A 24,919-nucleotide genomic window follows, 5' to 3' on the forward strand; every position below is an offset into this window, starting at 1 on the left:
GGCATGCAGGCAGCTGCCAGAAAGCAAAAGTCACTCTGAGCAGACCAGGGTGGGGAGCATCTCGGAGACTGAAATACTCCCTGGCCCTTTTCATATTTACAGGAATTCCTTCCAGTCAAAAATGTGAAGCCAGGCCATAGAACACTCATTAATTAGTTAATCCTGGACTGAACATAAGAATGATTAAAGGCTGTTGTAGATTGTTTCAGTCATGATTGGCTTTTTCTTTTTTTTTTTTTTCCCCAATTCTGCCTTAATTCATCTCCTTTCTACATGGGTTTTCACTAAGCCTTCTTACAGGGAGTGGCAGAGTGGGCCAAGTCCTGCTGCGCCCGCACTATGTGGCTCAAAGTGACTCTTCATTAATGGCCTGATACTGGGACAGAATACAGCCTCAGAAAGCTCATGGCTGGCAACAAGTTGGGGGCTGGGAGCAATAGATATGCCAGAGAGCAGAGCTGCCATTCAGAGGTACCTCAACTACTTGCCAACAGGAACCTCATGGACTTCTATAAGGACAATCACAAAGTCTTGTGGTGAGGGAGGAATAAACTCAGTACTGCTAGGAGGCAGCTGAAGGTAAAACAGCTCTGCACAGAAAGACCGGTGCCCTTGAAGGGAAGAAGCCCTGTGACTGAATGGGCAATATTAACAAGTGTGTAGCTAATGAGACACTGTCCACATCTGGTGTACTGTGTCTAGATCTGAGCTCCTCTGTACAAAAAAAAAAGGCATCAACAAACTGGAAGAAGTAAAGAGTAAGGCCATGAAGCACCTTGAGCTGGACTGAAGACAGCCAAGGAGAGACTGAGAGATGTTATTGTTCTGGCTGTAAAGGGAGGCTGAGGAGCATCCACCTACAGGCGTCAGGCAACTAAGAAGAGATTGTAGAGAAAACTAAGGCAGACTCTTGCTGAAGGAGTGCAGAGAAAGGAGAAGCAAAAATAGACAGTAGTTGCAGCAGGTGAGGGGGAAAAAAAGGAAGAAAGAAAAGCAAGAGAGAAAAAACCAAGCCAACAACCAACAACAACAAAAAACCAAACACACACCACACCTCCATGATAAAGTGTCCAGAGTGGCTACAGGATCTTTGTCCTTGGGAACTCTTAAACTTTGTGTTGACAGGACTCTGATCAACCTAATGTCATTTTAAAGTTACCCTTGCAATGAGGGTGTTGGACCAGATGACTTCTCTCTCTGATCTAAATGACTGTGTAAATTTATTCTGTGATGTTTAAATGCATTTGGATTGCTTTGGGTCGGAAGACTTTTGAATGCAAGCTACCGCTGGAAGGTGTAGTTGCTACTACTTCAAGGCATTGTCTGGGGCCACGTGTTTTCCTTCTCAATTTACAAGTAAAATATAAAGACTTAGGAGACTGCCACAGTACAGTTTGGAGTGTGTGTGACATAGAATTTTATGGCTCTGTGACCATTGCTCTGTGGCTGAGAAGCAAATGAGAGCATCTACAGTGCCAGTATATAGTGGTACTGATCCTACTGCAACAATGATTCTGTATCCTACTGCTCATCCCCCACACACCTCATAGTTTTCTCCGAGCCATTCTCTATTACAGTGTCCCAGAAGATCCCTTGCTCCTCTCCTGCAGCCTGCTAAAGAGAGGTCACCCTTTATTTTGTGTTGCTCTCTTGCTCTAAACCCAGCTGTGTGTTACCTTATTCATGTAAGCAATCATAATCATTCTGCCTCTGAATAACTTCATTAGGGTTTACTTCTTTCTGTGAAAAAAATATGACAAGAACTTTTGACTGAAATGATACTTCCTTCTTTTTTTTTTTTAAGCAAATTTCCCATTTTACCTTGACATTCAACATAACATTAAATCTAACATCATGAGAGGTGAAAATGTCATAGATTTCATATTACTTCTCAATAAAACAATACTATTAACACCTGAGTAAAGCACAAAAAGAGGTTGTTCCTATTTCTAAATGCCATTTCCTAGAAGCTCTCAGACACCAGAGGCACTTCATAGTCAGAGGGATCATTGTGCTTTGCAGTTAGCTGCAGCCACTTATGCCTTGGATTTGTGCATCAGAAGCTTGCCTGAAGGCTCTATTAATTACTAGCAATGCAACACTTGTTGTATCATATTGCCTAATTGTGCACTTTTCTTCCCCTCCACATCCTACCAAACAGAGTGGAAAGGTTTTGGAGATAACATAGTCAAAATGTGTTGGCCACTGGGAATTGTCAGAAAGCTGCATAAATCTGCCCAGAATAATGGAGGGTAGACAGAACCTGAAGTAAGGATTTGCATCTTCAGTGTCAGGGGAGATCTATTTCTATTGACATGAAGGCTGAGGTGTCTTGTAAGACTGACAGCCTTCAAGAAAGAGAGGAGAGTCCAACCTGCTTTCACAGTGTAGGCAGGATTTCTTTAAAACCATCATGGAGCTAAAGTATAAAGCAGGCCTAGCCTTTGGCTGCAGGTGATTATTCACAGTGGAAGAGATCGTTCAAAGATATTTTGACAACATAATCTGTTCTTGTGTGTTCGTTCTTCGTGAAACTTCTTGAAGCTTTTTGTGCCTCAGTGAGAAAAGATGAAGGACCAGGAAGCAAGTCAGAGTTAAGGCTACATGCAGCAATAAGGAACAGAAATCACTTTAAGGCATGAAACCTCCCATCAGGATTTGCTGCCATCATTTTCTCTTCCCCAGAGCAGGACAGGGATGTGATTTCTGCAGGGAAATGTTATTGATGATCTTTGCAGAGCTGATCCTCTCCTCGTAATTGGAGTTAGACCCATGGTCACCAGTACAGCTTCTGCTGCTCCTGAGACATTTAACTTCTATATTTAACATCAGAAATCTCTTAAATTGTTTTATGTTCCCTCAATTCAGACAAAACTACTTCCAAGACAGCTAATGCTGTCACAGATTTAAGAGTGTATGTATCTAACCTAAGAAACTACATCCTGTAGTCAGATCTCTTCCTGTTAGTAGGAATTTTGGATCTTTTATACTTAGGTTTCTCTATGTATACCACTAACAAAGAAAGAGGCTGCTAAAATGCATTGGAATGAGTTGAAAAAGCACCACTGTGCCATAGGTCAGGCTCAGGACTGGCAGCATTAGCAGCTTCCTAGCCGGACACTTATCACTCAGTGGTGGATGGCTCTGGTAACCACTGGCCAGTCTCAACTGCCAGGAGGAGAGGTAGGCTGAGCAGCTGCCATGGGCCTTGGCTAACACCTGGGGCAAGGACACAACTACTGCAAAGGCAGAAAAGCTTCCAGGCACATATGGGGAGCTGCTTTACTCTGGGGGGGGCCAGTTCACCTGAGCACTACTTGGAGCACTGAAAGGCTCATGCAGTGTGTGACTGAGGAAAATGAAATCTGACCAGCTATTTTAATCTGAAAATGAAATGTGTCCAATTTCCTGGATTATTATTGTTTTTAAAACAAAGGATTCCTGTTTCTGGGTGCCACTCTGGGAGCATGTTGCATATATTTTAGCAGCCTTTGTTTTGCCAGGCAGTGCTAGAAGCCAGACTCTAAATTAGAACTGAGTTCCTGGGGTCTGAGAAAGGGCTTCTGTAAAAGAGTTGTGGCCAAAGACAGGCTCCAGTTTTCTCCAGGAAGTTTAATCCATCTGGCTATCACGCTAAAGAAGGTTCACAGCTTCAGCTAGATGTCTGCCATGCAGCCCATGAAGGACACTGCACTAACATAGATCACAGCTTATTAGTAACTTTTAAAATCTGTGGTTTGCCATTTACCTATCCCACCTCCCTGTTCATCAGATGTTTAAATGGGTTTTTCTATATTCTTTCTGTGACCAAACCTATTCCCATTACCTGTCTAGCAAGGACTCTAAATACAGTTTTATTTAAGACCACTCAGTCGCTGGCTGGACAGGTCTAGTAGAGAGGCAAGGTACATGCTCCTGCCAAGGCTCCCCTTGTCCTGACAGACTTGGGTGCTTAAGCCCTCAGCACAGTGGGTGCTACAGAGTGCTTTAAATGTGGGACTTCTGCCTAATTTGTCTGTATACCAAGGATTTCAACTTTGTGTTGTGAGCAATGCTGCTGAGTGGGGTCCAACTAGCTATTCCAAATCCAAGGCTCACTATGTTAGCTTAGGCTTTACAGTCTGAGAATGAGATTGGAAAAGTAATCTCCTACCAAAAATGCAAGAATCCTCATGTGAAACAATTAAACTTTTGTCTCCCCAGTCACTGGTAGCTCCAGTTATGCTGTTTTCACGTCACCACTCCTACCATGACTATTCATTTTGCTTTTGCTGCCTGCTATCCTTCCCAGCCCCTTGCCTCACGTTTTGCCACTTGTCTCTGTTTCTCCAAGGCACTCCAGCTGATGTTTATTCGCAGCTAGTCCCAGGCCCTGCACTCCTCTGCCTTGTTCTCAGTATCCATGGGAACATCCTCTTTGTCCTGCAACTCAAAACAGGGATTCAGTGTCCACCTTCACTTTAGAGATCCACTCCTCATCTGCTGCATGAGAGAGTGCTCTGCCCTCCCATACCACGCAGAGTTTGAAAACAGGCTTTTCTACATTAAATCTGTATTCTTGTGTCCATCTTCTAAATTGAGAAGCTCTTCCTTTGCCAGGACCTGAAAAGACATGAGCTTTTTTTTCTCAACTTTTGGCTGGCAAAAGTAAAGCCACTGAAGGCAGTTTCCCAGCCACTGTGTGTCCTTCCCCCTCCTCCAGAGCTGGCCATGCTCATTTGCATGCTTTCTCCCCACCACAGCACCACCTCCCTGCCCAGGGTGCTGGGAGAGATGTTGAAGGGCAAATACTGCCATTAACCCTGGGGAGACTGAAACAGTGGTCTGAACCATTGCTGTGCAGCTGCAGTAAGTGCTATTCCCTAAGTCAAGCCTTGGCAAAGACTTAAGGCATAACAGAGACTTTGGTGTTTTTTCTTTATACCCCAGAAAGCTGAAGAACACACCTGAAGTTCTTGTCCTTCCAGGAACCACAGCTGTTTAGTAACTTAGCACAGGTACCAGGTCCCGGTCCTAGGAAGCTAAGTGATCCTTCCTGGGGACCTTTGTCTGTCTCTGGGGTACTTCCAACACAGCAAATCCAGCAAAATGGAGTGGTTCAAGCTTTCCAAGATTTGTATTCACTTGCTGTTTCTCAGCAGGGGGTCACTGCTTGCCTCACCCCCACTGACACCCAGGAGGTTCATAAATCAGCTGCACAGTGATAGCGCAGCCCTCCCAATGCTCATTATGCATCTCCCTGCTGGAAAAAAGTGCCACCTTTGGTGCCAAGTACATTAGGGAACATGCCTGGGTTTAAAAACACTCCATGGGAGGGAATCACAACCTTTCCAAAGCTTGATTTCTTCCATCACAAAAGCGGAGCATGCTCCTCACCATGTCTCAGGCGATAACAAAAGTCCAAGGCCACCAAGCAAAATGAACAGCTTTAAAACAACAAGGCTGCATTAGGTTTTGTACACAGTGCTTTTTGCCACAGTCTGGTCCAGAGTCACCATCTCAAATTTCCTTGCCAGAATGATGGAAATATAAATAGGGGCTGTAAACCCAAAGTATTTCCAGCTCATATATCCAAAGGATAAAAATTATAGTCTCTTAGCAAGGAAAATGTTCGAGGGTAGTGAGGTAATGGGACCTGGTTACAGAGCTCATTTCTCTGAAAATCTTTAATACAGCCTGGAAATTTTTCCAATGTCCTTGATCCAACCTCTGTTAAAGTATAGAATAATGCCCTGTTTCGGTGGAAAAGCCCCTTCCATGCCTTCAAGAATGAACTGCTGAGCTCCATTTTGGGAATAGTTTCTTTCCAGCTGCTGTTTCCAGAGATTCCTGAATGGCTCCAAAAACACAGCATTAGCAAGGAACGAAATCTGTCTGTTTGAAAGATAATCCCTTGCCTGTTGGCTTACCTAGAAAGGGCCTCACTTCTCTGTGCATTTGCTGAGAGCTGCTGCTGTTGAACCCTAGGAGTCCCAGCTCCAGTCTTGCTAAATAGTATTCTGGAAGTCCGTGTCATGAGTCACAGCACTGGATGAGGGGCTCCGCTCATTTGATTAATTACATTACCGTGCCTGCCCTTTACTTGTTGACTCATAGCCCTAGGAGCCTGGGATGTGCTGCATATGTAGTAAACTGATTAAAGAGGGGAATGTATGTCAATGTACGGATGTGTACGAGAGCTTTTTGAAATCCCTCATGATCTTCCCACCCACTGGGCATTGCTTCAATACTGAATTCAATCATCAGGAAACAACCTTGCTCCCTCATCTGCATTGCACATTGCAACGAGCTTGCCAAATATGGCCAAAATTTCACAAGGAAAAGAGAATCCCCCCACCAGTGAATTTATGACCCTTGGCTCTGCCTGTGGCTTGTTCCTGTGCATGCTTGAGTGACATGGAAACTGCAGCAAATCTCTTTGGCCTGTTTCTACACTCTCACACTTGCAGCTATGTTGGATTTTTCCCTTTTTTAACGACTGGAGTTTTTTGTTTGGTTTATTGCCTTCTAATGCAAGCAACTCATGATCAGGAGAGGAATAAAGAAGAGCAATAGATGTTAATGAAAAGGGGGAGGATGGAGAAGAAACAGAGGGAGGCTAGAAGTGTTGCTGAGCATTTGAAAGTAACACATCACTCCCTCCATCTCTTCCAGGTCCTTCAAGCCGGATTTTGCCCTGATCCGGCAGCATGCTTACAGCATGGCACTGGGAGAGGACTTCCGCAGCCTCATCATTGGCCTGCAGTATGGTGGCATCCACACGGTCAATTCCCTTTACTCCATCTATAACTTCTGCAGCAAGCCCTGGGTGGTAAGTGATGATATAGCTCTACTGCATACCAGCACTGCAAAACAGATGTGTGGTACCAGCAAAGCATCAAACTCCGCTTCCAGCCTGTTTCAGAGGAATTTGTCTCTTTCAGTTAAAAACCACCATCTAAACAAGCTTAGGAATCCAGCTGGGAATTCTAGCTGGGGGGGAACCATCAGAAGTGCTTGTTTGGTAGCCTGTAGTAATATGATGGTGTTATTTCTTCACCCTGAGGAAGAGGTTTCACCTGTTCCAGACTCTAATGTATCACAAAGAGCCAACAGTACAATAACACACAGGGTTCTTGGAAGGCAGAGTAGATGAACAGCAATAAATTAATAACAGCAGATCAATAGGAGAACATCTTTTTTTTTTTGACCAAACCACAGCAACACTACCTTAAAAGAAACTGGTTTAGAGGGTGTCTGAACTACACTATTTCTAGCATGTTTTATATAGATGTATGCTTGTAATAGCCAGGTAACCCAGGATAAGACTAAGATTATCCATTTCTTGAGAAGTGCAACCTGCACTTGTTTTCTCCTGTTTTCTCTTTCTACTTTTTCTTGGTGGTGCTTTGTTGTGAAGAGATTGGCTGAAAAGAAGAAAGGGAAGAAAGGTAGAGAGATGATTTCTTTAACACCTAGGTTTACGAGGGAAAAAAGGGAACACAGAATGACAAAGACCTTGGAAAGAGGCAGAAGGAAAAGGGAAATTGTGACATTTTTCAGCAGTTTCAGAAGGAAATACAAGATTATGTCCACAGAAGGAAATACAAGATTTTGGCCACAACAACCCCATGCAGTGCTACAGGCTGGGGTCAGAGTGGCTGGAGAGCAGCCAGGCAGAGAGGGACCTGGGGGTACTGGTCAATGGTCGGCTGAAGATGAGCCAGCAGTGTGCCCAGGTGGCCAAGAAGGCCAATTGCATCCTGGCCTGTATCAGGAACAGTGTGGCCAGCAGGAGCAGGGAGGTCATTCTGCCCCTGTACACTGCACTGGTTAGGCCACACCTTGAGTATTGTGTCCAGTTCTGGGCCCCTCAGTTTAGGAGGGATGTCGACTTGCTGGAGCGTGTCCAGAGAAGGGCAACAAAGTTGGTGAGGGGTTTGGAGCACAAGTCCTATGAGGAGAGGCAGAGGGAGCTGGGGTTGCTTAGCCTGGAGAAGAGGAGGCTCAGGGGAGACCATATTGCTCTCTACAACTACCTGAAGGGAGGTTGTAGCCAGGTGGGTGTTTGTCTCTTCTCCCAGGCAACCAGCATCAGAACAAGAGGACATAGTCTCAAGCTGCACCAGGGGAGGTTTAGGCTGGATGTTAGGAAGAAGTTCTTCATAGAAAGAGTGATTGGCCATTGGAATGGGCTGCCCAGGGAGGTGGTGGAGTTGCCATCCCTGGAGGTGTTTAGGAAGAGACTGGATGGGGTGCTTGGTGCCATGGTTTAGTTGATTAGATAGCGTTGGATGATAGGTTGGACTCGATCTCGAAGGTCTCTTCCAACCTGGTCTATTCTATTCTATTCTATTCTATTCTATTCCATTCCATTCCATTCCATTCCATTCTATTCTATTCTCATAAAGTGCTGGTTCATTGAGACTGCACCTTGGGAACACCTTGAGCTAAGTCAGCTCCTGGGGAGAACAGGACAATGTTAGGATATTTTGCAGTGCGACCATTCTTCATCTCTTCAAATTTTGTGCTGTTCACCTGGATATCTCAGAAAAATCTTTGGAAAATACTGTAATTGGTTTGTCTTAGTCCTAAATCAAAGTTTGTAATGGATGCCCAGATCTGGTTTGTGACTAGCTCAAAGTTGTCAGGAACTGTAGGAGCAGGAGAGACAGAGGAGTAAAGCTGGGCCATCATAGCACTTACAGGAAGAAGTCAGATGTTGATATCACCTTGGAGTCCACATCTGAGGCTTCCAAGGTGTTTCATCCCCAAGTGCTGTCTCTGCTCACTGATGCTCCCAGAGTGGAAATCTATGTGCATTGTCCTAGTTCCAAAGCAGGGACAAGGAGATAGAACTTTCAAAAATGCCCCCCATGGAAAACATATTAATGCTTTTAGAAATTCCCCTTATTCATGGCACAGATTTAGCTTAGGGTGAGACAGTGTTTATAGCAAGTGGTAACTGTCTTCCTCATTACATAATTAAGTCCTTTTTTGTTGTTCTTTTTCTCTCGGAATAAATACCCTATTAGTCTTCAGTGTGTTGATTGGTACTTCAACTCCTGCTGAGGTCTGTAGTGACTCAGGCTTCTATTTCCATGACTCTGCAGTGTCAGCTTTGACTCATGTCTTACTAAAAAGATACCAGTGTCATAGACATAGTCTTCTCAGTTTTCACCCCTTTTATGACATTTGGGAATTACATTGAGACTAAAAGCAAGCTCCCATCTGTTCAAAAAATGCTGCAGTGCAGGAAGGAGAGCAGTGAGGGAAGTCTCACTTTTCCATCACTGTAAAGGTGGATGGTGCACATTTGGCCTCAGGGTTGTTGAAAACTGAAAGGGGAGGAAGAGAAGAATCAATAGCAGGCTCAGTACAATACACCTTTGCGTTGGTTTTCACAGCTGGTCCTACACATAGGAGCTGCAGCCCCAGTGACCAGAATAAAAGCTCTTCATTTATGCTGGCTTTTGCTGAAGAAAAGAGACATGTGGCTTATCACATCTGATTTGGGGGCTGATATTTTTCAACTCATGCTTTGTGGTTCCATGTCTGATGGTATTCAGGGGCCTCAAGATGTAACAGACCTATTTTTAGGTATCTAAAATAAAAGAAAATGAACTCAGCACTGAGAAGAGAAGAGAAGAGAAGAGAAGAGAAGAGAAGAGAAGAGAAGAGAAGAGAAGAGAAGAGAAGAGAAGAGAAGAGAAGAGAAGAGAAGAGAAGAGAAGAGAAGAGAAGAGAAGAGAAGAGAAGAGAAGAGAAGAGAAGAGAAAAAAAAAAAGAAAATAAAAAGGAAAAGTAGGGCTGGCAAGGCAGTGTGGGAGAAATTGGCTTGGCCAGTAACTTGGCTCTAGCTATGCTGGGTCTGGTTATGCCATGCTTTCCTCACAGGGAATACAGCTGGCTCAGACAGCCTTCCCAGAGGAGTCAAGGAAACCACTTGTAAACACTTGAAACAGGTTTGCAAAGTGCCTCTTTTCTGTAGTGCCCACACACATACATATCAACCCCCAAAACAATGACTGCCATGCACTAAGTAATCTAAGAGCTCAGATGGGTTCTGAGCTGGTATTTGGCACCACTGAACCTGAGTGCAGTGAGGCATTTGAGTGCAGAAAGCTTCACTGGCAGCAGAATCAGAAAATTGTGATTTTGTGATAGCTGGAAAATGAGAGATAGGGACAGACCTCCTTGGTGCATGTTCCACTCTGATTGCAAAATAGGCATCTTGAAATAAGGGATCTGCTTAACACAGATTACTGGAAGCAAAACAGTTGAGATACATGAAGAAATGAAACTAAACACCCCTGGGAAATGTGCTTTTCACTCTCCCTTTTTATTTTTTCCAAGAATGGTTCCATTTCATAGAAATGTTTATGATTTTGTGGAGGGGGGGTGGGGAGCAAGACTGCTTTTCCTTGGCAATTGGCAGCAATGTGTTTTCTCAGCAGCTCTAATTACAGTCAGCTGAGTTTGGGCCTGAGTTTACTCAAACATGCAGCCCCACTTTATGATTACATTTTCCAGTTACTGCAACACACAAATTTCTTCAAAGGTTAAATTCTGCATTATATACAGGCACAGTTTGAAACAGACATTTCTGGGAAAGAAAAAGGCATATTCAGGAGGATCTCACATGATGAGAAACATCTAAGAAACCAAAGTTTTAAGACCATCCCAGACTTATTGAGAAATGATGCTACAAGCACCCCAAACACAATGCTTCAACCACTAATAATATTTTTTGTGTGTCATAAAAGTTCCAACAAAATGCAGGGGGGGTAGTGCTCAAAGTAGCAATTGTATTGCATGCAATAATGGCCATAATTTCAAGGGAACTTTTGCATCCATAAGACTGCAGGAAACATGAAGTCTCAAAGACAGTCACCTCACCTACAGCATCCAGGAGACTCCCAGCCAATCTGTTGTTTACTGTCATGGGATATAGGCTCCCTGATAACCTAGGCACTTGCAAAATATGCAAGAGGCCTTGAGGTCCTCTGAGTGGATCTTTTTATTTCTCTGTAAAGACTCCCTGAAGGTAACTGACATCCAAGCGGCCAGGCAGAGCATCTGCCTTATGTACCTGTTCCAGGTACTTAAGGCCAGGCTGTGCCACATTGCCTTGCTCTCTGGTTTGGACACAATCTCACTAATATCACAGTGGAACCACAGAAAGTTAGAACTGATACCAAAATGTGGAAGGAGCCATTATCCATCTAAAATAAACTGGGAAGTGCTACATGAGCTCTTCCATCAGGTACCTAGGAGGCTGCTGCAGCATGTAGTATTAGAATCATAGAATCAACCAGGTTGGAAAAGGCCTCAAAGATCACCAAGTCCAACCTATTACCTAATACCTAACACCTCATGACAACTAAACTATGGTGCCACATCCAATCCTTTTTTGAACACCTCCAGGGTGGTGATTCCACCACACCTTCCTGGGCAGCCCATTCCACTTGCCAATTACTCTTTCAGTGAAGAACTTTTTCCTCACCTCGATAGAATATTGTTGTTGCTTTGGAAATATCCCACCCCTAACAGCTGCCAAGAAAAGAAGAGAGAAAACCAAAAACAAACCCCAGAAAGCTCTCCCATGAGAGTCAACACCAAAGTCAGACGTTTTTGCAGGCTGGGACATTGAGGAGGCTCCCAGATGGCCGAGTCTCTCATCCATCCATCTGAAACACTTGCTGTTTCAGCAGTAGCCAAGAGCTGTATGCTTCCAAAGGAAGCCTGAGGAACAAATCAGGATGCTGTTTGGCAGATGCAGAGTTATTCCACTTATTTCATTTGAGTTGTTTTCCTAGGATAAGCATATGTCACCTCAATGGCACAGTGTCCACAGGTCACCAGGGCTGCATGCTTCTGCGGTGAGGGGCATGTGCTGCTGTCAGCCAGGGTGTTTTCCTTCCTGTTTCTGTCTCTGTCTTGTTCTGTTTAACTTTCAAGCCCTGTTTGCTCAGTTTGCTAGTTGAAACAGGGCTTTATTTTTCTTCTCTAGCATGTGCAGGTCTAGTGCAAGCAGTTAAGAGAAGCAAGCTATCCTCCTTCCACAACATCAATATCCTCTTTGCCAACAACAATTATTCCATGCAGGGAGTTTTTCTCTTATCTGCTGATGCATGTGTGTGTCTGTGCAGGGGCGGGGTGTTAGTGATGGGATGTGCTGCCTCTTGATGTTTTCTGGGTTTCTTAAACACCACATTTTGACCTACAAGATTAGGGAAAGGATTCTTTATCTGCAAATCCCCTGGGAGTTGCCCCTGCACCATGTGGCTTGGGTCTAGTACACATCTTCCAGCCTACATTTTTGCACACTGGCTGCATCCTTTTTCTACACATACCATCCTTTAACTCCTAATGGGGCATTTCTTTTTCACCACCAAGTGAAGTTTCAAGTTCTTATACAGCAATGTTTTTACTTAGACTAGCCCAGTATCCAGGACAGAAGCCATAATGCAGCTACTCAGCACCAAACATTCTCAAGCTCTAACAAGCTCTATCTCTACCTGCGATTTAACTTTAGAGTTGCCATTTGGTGCATTTACCAGCTTCAGCCATCGCTCAGAAATGCTCAGAACATGTAAGATTAAGCAGCTGATGGGATCAGGAAGAAAGAGGGCTTTCATTCCCTTCCCTTAATCCATGTGTTACTTCTCTCAGGTGACACAATGTTCTCCTTCAAGATGAATGTATCCTCAGCTTTATAGGAAACTTGAAAGGAGTCAGCCTTGGTCCAGCCTTTATTAATCTAATTTTATTTCACCAAATTCTAGGGGTCCTGGAATCTAAATTCAGTTTCTAAATTACTTTGCAACTGGGATGTCAATGGGGAATTCAGACACATCTACCAGCTCAGCAGAGACTAAATTTCTTACCTGTGGAGCAATCTCCAATAATTTTACTCTCTTAACATCCATGAAAATAACCAAGCTATTCTTTCAGCCCCTTCTGCAAGGCTGCCAGTCTAAGCACTTCACCAGCACCACTGTCAGCTCAGTATTGACCATGGTTAACAGGGATGCACCTTCCCAGAGGGCAGGCAGGATGGCTATATGTGTGATTTTGAACCATCTAAGTTGTTCCTGAGAGCCAGAAGGTTTCTGAGATATATATCCCCTCATTCTCTTTGGTATATCGAGCCTGCTTCTGCAACACTTTCTGTCATGGTTATTAAGTTCCTCTCTTACCCTTTTGTGGGTTTCCCCAGCTGACCAATGATTGAACCTTATGGCTTCAGGCCACATGCAGAATAGTTTGTTTACTCCACATATGGCCAAAGCAAAGCAGGAATTTTCTGTGCTACTTTGCTGTTGGGGTTTTGGAACCTGAAGAGAAACCAAAAATCAATCCTACCATGGGGAGCACTGTGTCTGGCTGGGCACAGTCCTGAACAATAGGCATTTTATAATAGTGATGATAGTGATAACTGTGAAGTTCATGTTGACTGGTGAGGACAATGGCAAATGTTCATCCTTATACATAAAATGCTAGTACTGTGGCTTTCCCCATTGATGTTACATGCTGCTTTCTCTAGACACCACCCTCAAAGACTGGTGCCTCCCTCAGACCTCACTGGTAGATGGGACCACAGTAGCACATCTTCCCCTTACAGTGTGATAAGTGTGATACTTACACCTGCTATGCATGGGGCATGTTGGGAGACCCTTGGTTTCTAACAAATGTTCACAGGATCACAGGATTTATGGGGTTGGAAGGGACCTCCAAAGATCATCTAGTCCAACCCCCCTGCCAGAGTAGGACCATAAAATCTATCACAGGTCACACAGGAATGCATCCAGATGGGTCTTGAAAGTCTCCAGAGAAGGAGATTCCACAACCTCTCTGGGGAGCCTGTTCCAGTGCTCTGTGACCTTCACAGCAAAGAAGTGCCTCCTCATGTTGAGGTGGAACCTCCTGTGCTGTAGTTTATGTCCATTGCCCCTTGTCCTGTCACAGGGTGCAACTGAGTAGAGTCTGTCCCCTTCCTCTTGACACCCAACCCTGTTAAGATAAACAGTGGGCTCATGCTTCTGAAACCAGCTAGCACTGGACATTCTGTCTAGTCATTTCTGTCCCTTATCAATTCTCCTTCTCTTCAGTACAACACATAAAAGTGCCTTGCATTGATTTGGCTGTGGAGCAGAGATCCAAGGGACAGCTTTGATTTGTCTCTGCTCAGGAATGGTGTCACTGATTTCCTGCCTGGTCACTCCTCTGATTCCTTTACTGTGCCAAGAAGGGACCCCCACCCTCTCCCCAGTCACATCTGGAAAGCAAAGCCTGCTGATAGCAGATCTGTAACTAAACCCAAAGTGATCCCCTTCTGGCTCTTGAACCCCTGTTCTGCTCCCTTGGTGCAAGGTTTGTGTACACAGGCTGGATTAACCCTGGGCAAATACAGAACTTCAAATTTTCTTGCTGCTCTCAGGTCAAGAAAGCAAGGAGGGAAAGGCACAATAACGTGTTTCTCTCATCTCTTTCACCAGTATCAGAACATTTTGCAAGCACTTACCTGTTACACAATCAACTACTGACATTCACCATGTCTGTTTTTTGTTCCCCCTCCCTTACCCTCAAGTTCTCTCAGCTCATTAAAATCTTCAACTCGCTGGGTCCTGAGAAGTTCCCTCTTGTGGAACAAACGTTCTTCCCAAGCCATAAGCAGATGGTGAGTACCTTTGCTTTCTTGTGATGCAAGCATGGATGGGGGAGAAGCAGCAACTGTGTACTGGGTATGAGATGTGCTGGGAAGAGACTCCATTTTACCTACAGATAATTACTATCTAAAAAGAAACATGCAGAAAGCACTACATGTGAACCTCTTCCCTTTCTTGCCCAGCCCACCCCCAAGTCATGTATGACCTCTGTGATAAAGTGAATCATGAGAACAGTCTTGAAACCAATGCAAAAATCCAGTGTAAGATCTAGTCACAAAAGGTCATCCCTTAGAGCAAGGAATCACTTTAGGCAGATTGAGTGGGCTCTTTCCCCTCCTGGAATTGTATAAAATATGTTGACAATTTGGGACATGGGCCAGAACAGATTTTTGTTTCACACCATCAGTTTGTTTGGTCTGTCACATGGTTGCCACCCAAGAAACATCAGCCTGAGCAGGTACTCAGTCTAAATTGGAGTTCTTGAAAAAGAGTTTGTTTCAGCTTGTAATGCTTCATTTGCACAGTGGCTCTAGCCTCTAGTCTTCCCATCCACAACTAAACACTATACCAAACTCATGGGGCACCTTCCAAAGAGATCTGCATAGGTGCCTTTAGTCCTGGAGAACATGGCAAAGCCACTGCTCTGTTTGGAACTGGTCATGTCTCCTTTTCCCTGGCTTTAAAGGATGACAGGAGTTTATGATCTTTTTGCTCCCATCTTACATCCATAACTTACTGGCCTGTCTTACCTGAGTGAGGTTTGATGAGACTCTGTATTAACCACGACCCACATGTGAACCACTTGACTGGCTGAGCTTATTTCCCATGCTTGATTGTAACTTGGGCAGCATGGGTAGCCTGAAGATCAGGGCTCAAAACCATTCAAACCCCTCTTTTCTCACACACTGGTTGCAGCACTGTGGGCCAACCACAATGCACAGTAGAGTGTAGGTACCTGATGGTGGATACAGGTACCTAGAGGGGGCTTCAAAATGGAAATCTCCATTAGATTCTTGTGAAAAATCCCACCAGTACTCACTAGGTACCTGAATACTTTGGAATGCTGGTCCTTCTCTCCACTCCAATACTCTCTTCTCTGCCTGTGCTGTGTGGATAACTGCTACTTCACAGGCATGTTATGAAGGTAAGTGCAATGCTGTGAAGTAACACGGTGTAAGAGTTGCATCACCATTTAAGACAAAAAGCAGTGGGTGACCCTTAAACACTATGGGACAGTTTGTTGGCGACTTTTAAGACAAATGAGTTGATAAAATCTGTTGTGTTTAATTCCTGCTGATTTCATAAAGAGGATTTTGTGACATGTGTTCCTTCAGAACAGTTGTGACTGTCTCACCATCACTTCAGGAATGGAAGACTTGACTAAGGTTTTCATTGCAAATATGTTAGCTGGCAGTCTTAGCATATTTTTCTCTCCTGGAAATGTGACTCTTGATCCCTCAGCATGTAAATGCATTTGTTACCAGCACTGTACTTTGGTTTCACATATTTGTCATCTTTATAACTGATCAGCTACTTGGAGATGCTATTGCTTACTTCCACAAGAATACAAGAACCTTTTTAAACTGAACACAAACACCATTGTTGACGTGCAAGCTTGCATAATCTGGTTTAAATCAGTTGCTTTCCAAATATTTACACAAGCAACAATCTACTTGGGCAAATTCAGCCCAGCTCCTTCCAGGTGGGGGGTCTGCCTCACAGAATAAATCTATGTAACTTCTCAAGATCTTTTTGGGTGCATCTTCACAGGACCCTGGGCTGTGGGGCACTGAGAGGGTGAGTGCTGACACCAGGCAAGCTCCAATGCAGTCATCACTCCACCAAGTAGTTGTGAAAGTTGCTTGCCCACTGTGCTTATCCATCTGCCAGATGGGAAAATAATGATTCTCCTTTCCCCTCTTCTTCCCCTTCTTGGAGGCATTTTCAAGCAATACCAGTTAGCACTCATAAAATACACTGTGGTCCTTTGATGGCTGACCCCCTGGAAGTGTTTATATCTAGTGTTATCATCTTACCTCTTTGCAATGTGGTGTACTTTAAGCAATGAAATTCTCACTTAAGAGATCCTCATCCTTCTATGCCCAAAGCTTTCCAAAGCTTACTTTCTAAACCTTTGACTTAAACAGAGAATGGATATAAAAATCAGTTTCATTCTTTCATCTATGTAGAGATTTTCCTGAAATAAAAGTGAGATAAAGGAAACTTCTGGCAGTAGGCTCATCTTCACGAGCATTTAGCTGAAAATACTTTGCCTGAAAGCCTCCTTTTCACAAGGCATTTTTAACCAGCCTTAAATTGTAAGCCTAATGAGAGGACTATGACATGCCACAGCAGAAAGATTCATCTCTCTTCCCTTTGTCACAGGCATGTGCCTCTCAATCCTCCACCCCAGCAATGAGTCTGGCAACTGTTCTAAGGCCCTGCTGGTGCCGCATGACAGACATGGTGACTGCCTTGCTCTGTAGTGACCCCCCACGGCCGGTTAACAAGCAGGATTCATTCGCTTCAAAAGCAATTTTTCACCTCTCCTGGGCTTATGGCCCCAACAATTATTCTTAGAGAGATCAACCTCTTAAAAAGAGGGAAGAACTGCTGAAGGGATCTTTGCCAAAGCACAGGAATTGCCAAAGGTGGAATATCTGCTTTGGGCCAAATAAAACATTATCAAGAAAGGGGAAGAAATTAATACATCCACTTGCAAATTAATCTGTGGGCATGTGAAGTGGACAAAAACTAATATAAGTGAAGCAGAGACAGAATGTCTGTGATAGAAATAAAACCACTTTACTGTTTAGAATAAAAGGACACTATAAAAAGTGAACATTATGCAACATTACCTTAAAAGACAATATACATTCACTGAATATAAAATTTATAAATAACATGGAGGAAAACTGTAAACAGTGCTAGAAAATTTAGCAACAAATACATTCCTTCTGGAAAAGATTTTTCACACGAGTTTGGTTCCCTCCCCGAGTTTCCATGACTATCAGGAACAGCAGAGTGGCTCTATGAAGGAAGGACAGTGTCAGAGAGAAAGAGAAGCCAGTACAGGCAAAGCAGCAGCAAATGTTTTGTGGATTTGTCTTTTCTCAAGACTGAAGGGGGAGGAGAGGGAGGAAAGGGGAAGTAATAATAATTTGCAGTTCCTTGTATTTTGTTCTGCCCTTCTAAGGTATAATTTATAAGACACATTTTCAGAGACATCTGAAAGAATCACAGAATTAACCAGGTTGGAAAAGACCTTCGAGATCATCAAGTCCAACCTATCACCCAACACCATCTAATCAACTAAACCATGGCACTAAGTGCCTCCTCCAGTCTTATTTTAAACACTTCCAGGGATGGTGACTCCATCACCTCCCTGGGCAGCCCGTTCCAATGGCAAATCACTCTTTCTGTGAGGAATTTCTTCCTAACATCCAGCCTAAACTGCAGAATTGTTTAGAATCATAGAATCAATTTCTGGGGTTGGAGGGGACCTCAAGGATATTCCAGTTCCAACTGCCCTGCCATGGGCAGGGACACCTCATGCTAGACCAGGTTGCCCAGAGTCACATCCAGCCTGGCCTTAAAAATTCCCAGGAATGGGGCTTCTACCACCCCTCTGGGCAACCTGTTCCAGTGAAGAATTTCTTCCTGACATCCAGTCTGAATCTACCCATTTCTATTTTTTTTCCATCCCCCCTAGTCCTATCATTACCTGACACCCTAAAAGTCCCTCACCTGCCCCCTTTTTGCCCTCAAACCCCAGAGCACCTGGGCTCTGCTGGAGTCTCCTCCCACCCCAGGTGTGGCCACTTGGCCCTCCCCACCTACTCCCCTTTTTAATCCCTGCCAGGAAAGGCAGAAGCCCTAAGCTGAGCCCATTTGGGCTGAGGGATCCTCCTCTCATCACTGGTGAGTGCCCATGGTGCACACTGGGTGATGGTGGTGGTGACAACAAAGGCCGGGGGGCCTGGTGGCCCCCCGGTCAGTTAGGAAGAGAATTGATGGTTCCTCCAGTCTCATCCAAGGGTGCTGGCTGGGCTTCCTTACTGGTGCTAAGCTCCTCTGTGTGGTATCTTGGCTAGTGAGGGTCTTGCCCCTGGCTCTGGGATGGGTGCACAAATGGTGGTGGTGGAGCAGGAGCTGTTTGCAGAATGGAAACTTGTTCCCATAGAGGCCTTTCCTTCAAACAGACTTTACTACAGAAAAAAAAGAGTTTGTTTCCCATCACTGTGAGGTAGCATTTCACTCCAGCCAAGTACAAATGGGATACAGTGATATTTTTAGGTTTTAGAATAGTCCTATCTAAAGGGCCATGTAACTCTTCAAAACCTGGGAAATTTAGTCCTAAAATGGCAGTTTTGTCCCATACAGGGGAAGGGGAAGTCTCCCACACCAGGGCTTTATTCAAGGCACTCCATGCATAGATCTCTTGCTCTCTACCCGTCCCATTCTGGAAAATGAAAATCACATCCAATCTTTCCTAAACCTTCAATGTATTTTTTCATAGGGTTTTGTAATGCTAAAGGAGAAAAACACTCTCAAGCAAATAAGGAAAAATATCTATAAATAAGAAAGCAAACAGCAACAGTCTAGAAATGAGCTCTGCATTTAAAATAGTACTTCTAATAATGTTGTTATATTTAAAGCATGGAGACGAGGGAGAAACTTTTATCCTGTACATGTCCAGAGGCTGTGCTCACATAAGCTGTGCCACTGACCTTAGCTTACAGGATGAAGCAAGGAGCATGTCAGAGGTGACAGGAAGATATTTGTGCTGCTGTGACCATTGTATGCTCCATAGCCTAGCATTTTGGGGAGAACTTCACACCTGCCTCCTCACATCTCCATGCCTGGTGTTCCCACATACTGCATTGTGTGCTGTAATAAGGGAGAGCGTTTTGCTGACTGGCGGGCAGAAGTGACTTAGCAAGACAAAGGAAAGGAGAGCAGGGAGAAAGGAGGAGAGCAGGGAGAAAGGAAGAAGTCATTTGAGCCTGATTTAGAGCCTGTTCAATCCATTTAATGGCTCCATCCCACTTCAAGAGAGCCTTCAGCTGGGTTCTTAACCCAAGTACAAGCTAAAGCTTAGCCCAACAAATACATGTCCTTGATAGAATGCACAGAAACAAAACTAAGAAGCCTCCCAAAAGAAATGTATTTTTACTGGATTCTTCCCCCTCCTTTTGGCTCCACATTTTTAAAACCCTTAACAATTATTTCCTTACACAGCAAGGGGAAAGATTTGCTACCAAACCCCCACCCCTGCCACTTTAGCTGTCGGCATCTCAGAAATATTTTACTGTCTGCAGTATAAAATGGTAATACACTTCATTTTCTGATAATGCATCTGTTGTTTACAAAGCACATAGCTACATTATATCCTACTTAGGGACACAAGTCCTCATGGTATTAGAATGCAAATATTTTCACAATAATTTGAGTGCAATACTGTGATGTCTCAGCTAGCTAAATGAATCAGTGACAAGTAAAGTACGCAGAGCTGCGGCTTAATGAAAATTCAAATCAACACTTCACTGCATCAAGGAGCATTTTCATTTAGCCATCCAAAGCTGTGAATGGTGGCTGCAGCTCAAAGAGACACCAGTTTTGCAAAGTCGCCTTGAGCTTGAGGAGGGCCATCTCCAGTGATGCCAGCTCCAAGCAATGCAAACAGTGAGGGTGGCAAAGCTGGCTTCTCTCTGCCCTCAGTGACCTTCAGAGATTGTATCAGCCAAGCACAGCTTGCAGATTGCTTCACTGTGCCTAAATCCCAGCCCTGTACTCTGCAAAAAGGGGCAACCTTCTGACACACCACCTGATCCTACACCCTACTCTCCCTCCTATCTCCAATGCATAATTTAGGAGTAGTCACAGGGAAGAGGACTCCTAAGAAGTATTCCACATCTGAACCACTGGAAAATCCAACAGCCTTTCAGTGTGTTTTGTGCTGCCATGCCACTCAGAGCCGCTGAAGAAACCCCAAAACACAGCAGACCCAGGCACCTCTTACACCACCTATTTGAAAATGCCCTTCCATGTTCATGTAAGAAAGGAAGTTATGTGCTTTTGGCTGCAACAATACATCTCTAGCAAACGAGGCATTTCACAGGATGTACTTCTGACAGAGCTCTGGTAGCACATGAGGAACACAAAAATGTATCAGGGCCCATCTCGGCCACCTTTTCCTTTCCATTTGGCAAAGAGGTCCCAAACTACTCTCCAGTAATTGAGGTCACTGACTGTAAAATGCTATATTACCCCGAGCTGGAATCACTGCAATACGTTTTCCTGCTGGTGGCAGCTCTGCTTTCTAAGTGGAATGAACTGAAGATATATGGAAACTTAAGATAAATAATCATAATAATACAAAAATGAAGTTAAGCATAATCTCCCTGCCCAAGCCCTCCCCAGCCAAAACTCAAGTCACCCATTTTGTCAGCACCCCTTCTTCACCATCATTAAAACTTAAAATACTTTTATTTGATAAGAAAAATTATATTATAGTTTTCTTAATAAAAAAAAACCAAAATAACAACAAAACAAAAACCTTCTCCAGTCAACAGCAAAGCACAAGGCAGCAAAGTTCCTCCTCCTACATCACCGCAGGACGTAGCATGAGCATATGCAGAGTTATGCTTAACAGTGCCTAGAGGGAAACGCCACACTTGACACAGAAGTTATCCTCTGGGGCGCTGAAATTTTGTGATCCCAGCCAGCACTCATTAGGAGACCACTTTTCCATGCCTAGCCCCCCCCCCCACACACACACACTTCCTTTTGCTATATAAACAAACTCAGCTAGCGTAGCTGCAGGAGGAGGAACCATGATGCAAGGACATACAGAGGAAACAATGACTGTAGCTACTACTGCAGATACACACTGGAGCTTCAATGTCTTAGAAACAACTCACTGACTCGGAATGTCAATATTTCTGTCTTTAAAACACAAACAAACCATTCTTTTGTTTATAACACCAAAAAGAAAAGAAATTCCACATCCTGACAAAAATAGCTTATGTCATTATATGTATATACATCTTAGTTCAGCAAAACACTATTTTGGCAATAGATTTTTTTTTTTTTTCCTCTCTAGTAAGAGCTCTAGCAAGTCTCCCCTTTCCCTCTCACATGCTGGCATTTTTGCATCTGTCTGCTTTAAGGTGTTCACGAGCCGGTTTTGCTGTTGGAGCTAAGCTGCAAAGAATTTCGGCAGCCAGTGCTGCTCAAACCAGGACGGCACGGCACTTCTGCTCTGCTGTAGGTGCATTTACCTCCCTAAACACAGGGGATGGGGCTTTTGTGTTTTTTAAACCACAAAAATAGTCTCTCTCTTGTTCCAGGGAAAGCCAGAATTTCAAATGTGCTGTTGTATTCAGACTGTGACTGAATTAGCCAGGACAATCTGTCAAGCAATGCTTCTACCTGATGTTATGGTCAGATGCACCAGGCGAATTCTCGCACTGCTGGAGTCAATCATTGCCAGTCTCACCCATAGAGGAGGATTTATTTGGGGCATGTTTTGTGTTTTTGTCCCCCCCCCCCCGCCTCCAGAGTTTAGGCTGGGTTTCTTTTCAGTTTGTTTCATTTGCCAATCTGATTAATGAAACCTGTTTTCCTTCCCATAGATTTGTCCACATATGTTAAGCACTTAGTGCGTGAGGAGGGGGTAACAGGAAGCCAGCGCATAGAAGAGCACAGTGCCTAAGTGGCATTGGGTTTAGATCTTTGTTTTCCTACAAAAATAGAGATTATAGTGCCACAGCTAATGATACATGTAAGAGAGCAAGAGCTCCAGCTTTCTTCTTTTTCTTTCTTTCTTTCTTTTTTCTTTCCCTGCCTCCCATTTTTCCCTCTGGTGTGCAAAAGTAAGCTCCCAAATGTTGTCTGATCAAAATGAGTGGTATCAAAAAAAAATGGAAAAGGTGATTACAAATTCAGTAAGGTAGCACAGACTTGGGTTTTCTTTCTTTTTTGTTTTTTTTCCCTCTCCATTTTCTTTAAGTGTTCGAAGTGCTAAAATTTGCATGAAAACAGGCACTAATTTCATTGTCATCATCAGGATCTGGGAAGAGTTGGTGTCTGAAGGAAGACCAGCCACAAGTAAGGGAGAGGGGAGATAAGGAAGGGAGAGCATGCTCAGGGATCTGTGGCATTGATTATCGTTTTATCTGGAGGTGCCCATCCTCTGTACCAGCTGCAGTAACCTTCCACCCTCTGGATGCAGGCATAGTGCTTTGCTTGGTATCCTGAGTGGCCAAAGTTGGAGAGCATGTCTGTCCAAATACACTCATTCTTGGAGGTTGCAAAGCAGGGCAAATAGTAGCAGGGCCTGATCTGCAATGGTAAAGAGAAATCAGGTCAGGCCACATGGAAGAACAACATTATATAAAATGCCTTTTTATTGGAGACAAGGGATGCAAAATTCCACTCTCTCAAACCTCTCTTTACTAACCCAAAATTCAGCCTCAGTTCAGTAAGGATATTAGCTTCACATACACAGGGTCAAAAGGGCTTTCCAGGTGCAGAAAAGTTGATCTTGTGTCTATGTTTTTGTAGGCCTGGGGCCATGAGCAAACATTTTAGTGCCAGTGCCAGGCTGCAAGCTTTTGAGCAATCAAAACGTTGACACAGGAAAAAAAGCTGGTCCTGTCTCGCCACACCTCTGCTACCTGATTTCCTTCACTTGCAAATGGTACTTGCATGGATTCTGAGAGCCTTGCCCAACCCCATTTAGCTCCAACAGGGCATTAAAAAGGCATAGACTGCATTTTTATTAGATTTTTCTCTTCTCCGGCCTCAGCACTGCTTTCTCCCTCTAAAGACTATGGTCCCCTGTTTCTCTCCCTGACTGTTCAGCAGCAGCATTGGTATCATCAGCCAGGGAAATCTGAGTTCTAGGGTCTGAATGTCTTAATGCCCCCGAATTAGAGAAGCACATACCTTGCACCCACAGCCCAGATGATAGCGATGGTTCAATCCTTTACGCTGGGACAGAGTCAGCCGGTCCCATTTCTCATACCAGTTGCACAGGCCAGTGTAAACCTTCCCTTCATACACACGGCCTGGAAAACAGAGACATGGTCACAAGTTAGCACTTTCCTCGTTTCCTGAGATTGCTAATGCTCTCAATATGTTTGGCTTCAGTCACTGCTCAGTAACTGCTTGCTTTTTATTAACTGGTTCGGGGACCTCTGGCCGGCAAGATTACAACACTTCTGTAAGTTAAAAGTGTTGTGCCAGCTGTAAGCACCAGCAACATGCAGGTGAGTAATGCTGTCAAGTTCCTCTCAACCAACCACAGAGCAAAGTGAATTGACACCTTTGTAGAAACACTTGGCAACTGCCACATCTCTCTTTGCATCACCCCATCTCAGCAGCCCCCATTTCTTCAGCTTGTTCCAAAAGGGCCTGTCCATTTCTACCATACCCAAGTAGCAATCAGTTCCCTGCAGCAGGCATGCCAGCTTGAGTATGAATTGACAGCTGTGGACTGTCATATAGCATATTTGTCACAGCATCACTGGGTACAAGAGATACTTTAGGAAAGAGACAGCAATCTAGAGAGTAAAATGATTCTCAGCATTAAGGAGTACTGAATATCAAAATACTGTTGGTCATCTTAACATTTAGGAAGACACATACAGAGCTGTCTACACAGCTGCTCATGTCCTTAGCCAGTGTAGGCACAGAACATTTTGATTATGAAAAAGTACACTGTCCTTTACCTGTAATCAGGTATTGGTATTTGTTGACTTCCAGCTTGACTCCACAAAGACTCTCAGAAGCTTCTGTGTAGATGTACTGAACATGTGGCATTATCTGGAAGCCCCTGTACATCTAGAGAAAGAATAAAAACACGGTGAGATATTTTACAATGGCAACTTTTCACTTAGATTCTTTCAGATCTACATTCCTAGACCGTGGTGGCAAGCAATGAACTTTTAGTGCTTACAAGAGTGAAGGACTAGTGGCACTAGCTGGACTCCGGTGGAAGTATCTCCACCAGATCTGCTGGTAAGCAGAATACCCACCTGCTAACACACCATTGCAATTCAGCACAGGGCCCACTTTTCCCCATTCGCATTAGTTCCAGTGGCACTGAGCGAGCGAAACGCCAGTGCCACAAGCTCTGCCAACTTCCTGGACATTTCTTTCCCTTATATAGCTCATAATTACGGAGAAATTAAATTAGTTCAGGCTTGGAATCTTCCTCCTTCATGTGATTTAAACAATTTCTTCCAAACTAAGGGATTTTT

General features: G+C 44.0%; 2 protein-coding genes across 3 annotated transcripts in view; one reads left to right on the plus strand and one right to left on the minus strand.

Annotated features, from left to right (window-relative positions):
* SYN3 (synapsin III) overlaps positions 1 to 24,919 on the plus strand; it is a 196,851-nt gene that overhangs the window by 51,332 nt on the left and 120,600 nt on the right. For both annotated transcript variants that reach the window (XM_054167914.1, XM_054167915.1), the window contains 2 exons: positions 6,655 to 6,811; positions 14,573 to 14,662. In XM_054167914.1, the coding sequence (XP_054023889.1) occupies positions 6,655 to 6,811; positions 14,573 to 14,662 (247 nt within the window). The remainder of the gene's footprint in view (positions 1 to 6,654; positions 6,812 to 14,572; positions 14,663 to 24,919) is intronic.
* The window catches only part of TIMP3 (TIMP metallopeptidase inhibitor 3), a 35,865-nt gene continuing 33,382 nt past the window's right edge, over positions 22,437 to 24,919 (minus strand). Inside the window, exons 3-5 of the mRNA XM_054167916.1 lie at positions 24,389 to 24,500; positions 23,604 to 23,725; positions 22,437 to 22,997 (exon numbers count right to left, since the gene is read on the minus strand). Coding sequence (XP_054023891.1) covers positions 22,800 to 22,997; positions 23,604 to 23,725; positions 24,389 to 24,500 — 432 coding nt within the window. The 3' untranslated portion in view covers positions 22,437 to 22,799. The remainder of the gene's footprint in view (positions 22,998 to 23,603; positions 23,726 to 24,388; positions 24,501 to 24,919) is intronic.

This window comes from Dryobates pubescens, chromosome 15 (assembly GCF_014839835.1).
Source record: "Dryobates pubescens isolate bDryPub1 chromosome 15, bDryPub1.pri, whole genome shotgun sequence".
Taxonomy (NCBI): domain Eukaryota; kingdom Metazoa; phylum Chordata; class Aves; order Piciformes; family Picidae; genus Dryobates; species Dryobates pubescens.